Below are 823 nucleotides of genomic sequence, written 5' to 3' on the forward strand. Positions count from 1 at the left end.
GAGCCACCATCCAGCAGGACACGGAGCCTGGTGGGACAGGGATGGGGACGGGAGAGGACCGGGTGCTGTGGTGGCCTGGAGAGCCACCATCCAGCAGGACACGGAGCTCCTGTCCTGGGGACAGGACTGAGAACATGGCCACGTTCTGGAGTCCATGGTGGCCTGGGGAGCCACCATCCAGCAGGACACGGAGCCTGGTGGGACAGTCCTGTCCTGGGGACAGGACTGAGAACATGGCCACGTTCTGGAGTCCATGGTGGCCTGGGGAGCCACCATCCAGCAGGACAAGGAGCCTGGTGGGACAGGACCAAGAGCTTGTGGTGGCTCAACGAGCCATCACCCCGCAGGACACGCAGCCTGGAGGGACGATGACGGAAACAGGACACGACCGAGCCCCGTGGCCGCGTTTCGGATCACCACGATGACCCAGAACTCCAAAGCCCATCGAGACCCGTCACCCGCGAGCCCTCGGGTGGGGTTGGTGACCCTACCCGAGCTGGAGATGGAGCTGGTGGTGCTGGTGCTGTGGCTGTGCTCCATGGCGGGGCTGGTGGAGGTGCTGTTGCTGGTGTTGGTACCTTCATCGTTGGTCTTCTTGAAGAAGTTGTGTTGGAGAGCGTAGAAGGGGGTGATGCGACTCCGGGGTTCGTAGTCCAACATCCGTAACACCAAGTCCTTGAACTTCAGGTAGTCGGAGGGCGCGTGGCCCTGCTCCCCCGCCCGACGGCCCCCCGGGCCACCGCTCTCCACCCCCAGCACCTCGTGGAGTCGGCGCGTCCCCGGCACCTTGTATTCCTACGAGGGGACAGAGGTGGGATGGGTG

At 64.3% G+C, this 823-nt stretch overlaps 1 protein-coding gene across 1 annotated transcript in view; it reads right to left on the reverse strand.

The window, feature by feature from the left end:
- Positions 1-336: 336 nt before the first annotated feature.
- The window catches only part of LOC103906009 (dual specificity tyrosine-phosphorylation-regulated kinase 1A-like), a gene marked incomplete at its 5' end in the record, with an annotated part of 3,208 nt that continues 2,721 nt past the window's right edge, over positions 337-823 (reverse strand). Inside the window, one exon of the mRNA XM_009287832.1 lies at positions 337-795. Coding sequence (XP_009286107.1) covers positions 337-795 — 459 coding nt within the window. The remainder of the gene's footprint in view (positions 796-823) is intronic.

This window comes from Aptenodytes forsteri, unplaced genomic scaffold (genome assembly GCF_000699145.1).
Source record: "Aptenodytes forsteri isolate BGI_AS27 unplaced genomic scaffold, ASM69914v1 Scaffold621, whole genome shotgun sequence".
NCBI classification, from domain to species: Eukaryota; Metazoa; Chordata; class Aves; order Sphenisciformes; family Spheniscidae; genus Aptenodytes; species Aptenodytes forsteri.